This window comes from Crocuta crocuta, unplaced genomic scaffold (assembly GCF_008692635.1).
Source record: "Crocuta crocuta isolate KB4526 unplaced genomic scaffold, BGI_CrCroc_1.0 scaffold653, whole genome shotgun sequence".
In the NCBI taxonomy this organism is placed as follows: Eukaryota; Metazoa; Chordata; class Mammalia; order Carnivora; family Hyaenidae; genus Crocuta; species Crocuta crocuta.
The window spans coordinates 235,663-238,335 of record NW_027527134.1 but is presented as its reverse complement, the minus strand read 5'-3'; the positions used below and the strand labels follow the sequence as shown (position 1 = coordinate 238,335).

Below are 2,673 nucleotides of genomic sequence, written 5' to 3'. Positions count from 1 at the left end.
CAGTCACAAATGCCACCCTGGGCGGCAGGAACTCTGTCCCCAGTTGTGCTGCCCGATTTCACAGAGAAGAAAGGCATGCCGGGCGGCAGCTGCGAGCACCCGACCTAGGCGGGCTCCGCTCAGCTTTCACGAGCGAGGTGGGGCCCGGGGAAGAATGCGGGGGCTCCGGTGACTCAGAAGCCACTTGTAACCGTAGCTGGAGCCCTGGTGGCGAATGCCGGCACACGGGTGTCAGCCCGCGCCATGACAGGGACAGATGGCCCAATTTCACACGCAGGACACAGGCGCCTTTATAAGGCCAACGGCCGCGCTCTCCACCTGGATTGGCTGATTTCATGCACAGCAAATATTAGGCCACATCGTTATGGGGGCCCCTGTTTAGAACAACAACTGTAGTCAGAGAAGCTGCCATGCTAACTCGGTCGTGCAACAAACGGCCTCCTACCGCCCAAAATAGGTCTGCGGGCCCACGGGGTTTACAATAGCGCTACTGCCATCTAGCGGCCACGGCCAGCCGCCTCCCGCCGCCAGCTCTGGAGGCTGGAGGAAGCCCCTGCCCCGGCCCCGGCCCCGGCCCCAGTCCGCGTGTTTCCAACGGTGGGGGTGGGGGCAGCTAACGGACCCTGCGAGGAGGGCCGTTGCGGGCAGGTCCTCATGGAGGCCAAGGGGACACCCTGCTGGAGGCCACGGCCCCAGGGAGCCCTGGAGGGCTCGTCTGAGGAAGCTCGAGGGGGGTCACCTCACACTGGAGGGAAGGGCCGGAGGGGCTCCGAAGCCACGTCTCATTCGCCACAGCTCTGCACTGCGGTCGGCCAGAGCTCCGCCAGGAGCCAGGACCCTCTTCCTGAGCCCCTGGCCAGGCAGCACACGGTCNCGGGTGCCCCACAACCCAGTCCAGAGGGGAGGGGGCTCAGCCAGGGCCCTGGGGTGCAGCGAACCCATCTGCAGAGCTGCTGCCCCAGGGCATTAACCGCCTCCGGGCCTGGGCCTGTCCAAGGCCAGGCCATCCTCCAGCAGGAAGCTTTGGAGAACTCTGGTTTCTGTCTGAGCCCGAAACCCCTGGGCCTGAGGGGGCCTGCCTGTGCCCACAGCACCAAGTCCGAGGGCACGACACGGCTGGCCCCTGAGCAGGTCCACGATACGGCTGCCCCACACAGTCCCCGCCCATCAGCTGAGTGTGCTCGGAACCCCAGCTCAGCCCGGGGCTCCGCCGGGGATTAGAATGAAGCACAGGCTCTGCCTCGCGCCGTGGCCCTGAAAATCCTGCCTCTCAGGGCCTCTCGGGGCCCCAGGCGGGGGCTGCTGCACAAACACGTCCCCCGCACCAAGGTCACGGTCGTGATAAGTCACGCCCATGACTTGGGACTCTGCCCGAAGCCCACTCACCAGCTGCACATAGGCCACCTTGTAGTCTGGTTTCTTCATCCTGACGTTTCTGTAATCCCTCTTCCTGTTGGAACCTGCCAGGGGGTAGGGGGAACACTTTACTCCAAGCACGAGATTTCCAGTCCAGCTAATCCAGGAGCCCACTTTCTAGAAAGGGGCCAACACGGGAGAGTCGGCTGGTCTCCCACAGGTCACAGCTCGTCACGCCTGAAATGTGACCAATTACACTCGCGGTGGCTTGCACCCCAACCTCTGCTGTTAAAAACACAAGCGTGTGTGAATAAGACAAGAAACCCATCTTCCCCGTCTGTCAGCACTGCGACCCTCGCGGGCTGCCTCCCGCCACGCAGAAGGCTGTCGGGTGGGGGGACAGAGGTTGAGGGAACAAAGGAAAAAGCACTTTGCTGACCGGCTTCCGAGGCGCATGGAGAAGGGGGCTGCACCGCGTGGGCTGGGGGGAGGGGCAGGAGCAGGCCAGCCACCCGGGTCCAGTCCCCGCTCTGCCCCGTGCGCAGCGAGGGCTGGGGAAGCTGCCTCAGTTCCCTCACATGCCAGGAGGCTGCCCCCGCAGCAGCAGGGATGAGGCCTCATGAGCTCCGGGGAGCCCCACTGCCCCCGGCACGCACCGTGCTGCACCCTCGTCCGCACAGCGGCCACGGGCACGTTGTAGATGCGCTCGAGGTAGTTCCGGAGGTCCACCCGCGTCATCCTGGGCAGAGAAGAAAGAAGAGCAAGACTCAACCGAGATGCACAGCAGCTGGCTGGTGGGGCCCGAGCCACAGGCGATGTCAGTGCGGGGCCGTGGGGTCTCTGCAGCCGCCCCTGGCTGGCTCGCGCCCTCTAGGGGCCAGGCTCCCCGTCCGAGCTCTCCTGAGGGAAGGGCCCATATGGGGGTGCCCCCCGGCTGCCAGGAGGCCGGCCCCCCTTGGCCAGTCCTGTGTGGAGCTGCTGCTCCATGACAAGGTCCTTTCCTGGAAACAGTGGCCAAGGCGTTGGTGGGTGAGGCCCCCAACCCTCTGCACCTGACATGGCATCATAAACCTCGTCCTTGGCCACTCTTGCCCTCTGAGAGCTGATGCTCAGGCCAGCCCAGGCACTGGGACAGTCACATCCTGAGGCTCCAGAGTGCCCTGCAGCCTGGGTGAGAGGACGCTGTGTCCCTTCAGAGGCCAGGACCTCTGTGTAGGAACCACCTTGAGAACCAGGTTTCTGGAAGCCATGGTAAGGAGCTCAAGAGTGTGAGCCCCGCCGCCTGGGAAGGGCACTGAGCTCAGTGCCTAGTTAAAT

At 64.4% G+C, this 2,673-nt stretch overlaps 1 protein-coding gene across 4 annotated transcripts in view; it reads right to left on the bottom strand.

The window, feature by feature from the left end:
• MRPL23 (mitochondrial ribosomal protein L23) overlaps positions 1–2,673 on the bottom strand; it is a 6,723-nt gene that overhangs the window by 2,088 nt on the left and 1,962 nt on the right. For all 4 annotated transcript variants that reach the window (XM_077753557.1, XM_077753633.1, XM_077753690.1 and 1 more), the window contains 2 exons: positions 2,013–2,095; positions 1,387–1,460 (listed from right to left, as the gene is read on the bottom strand). In XM_077753557.1, the coding sequence (XP_077609683.1) occupies positions 1,387–1,460; positions 2,013–2,095 (157 nt within the window). The remainder of the gene's footprint in view (positions 1–1,386; positions 1,461–2,012; positions 2,096–2,673) is intronic.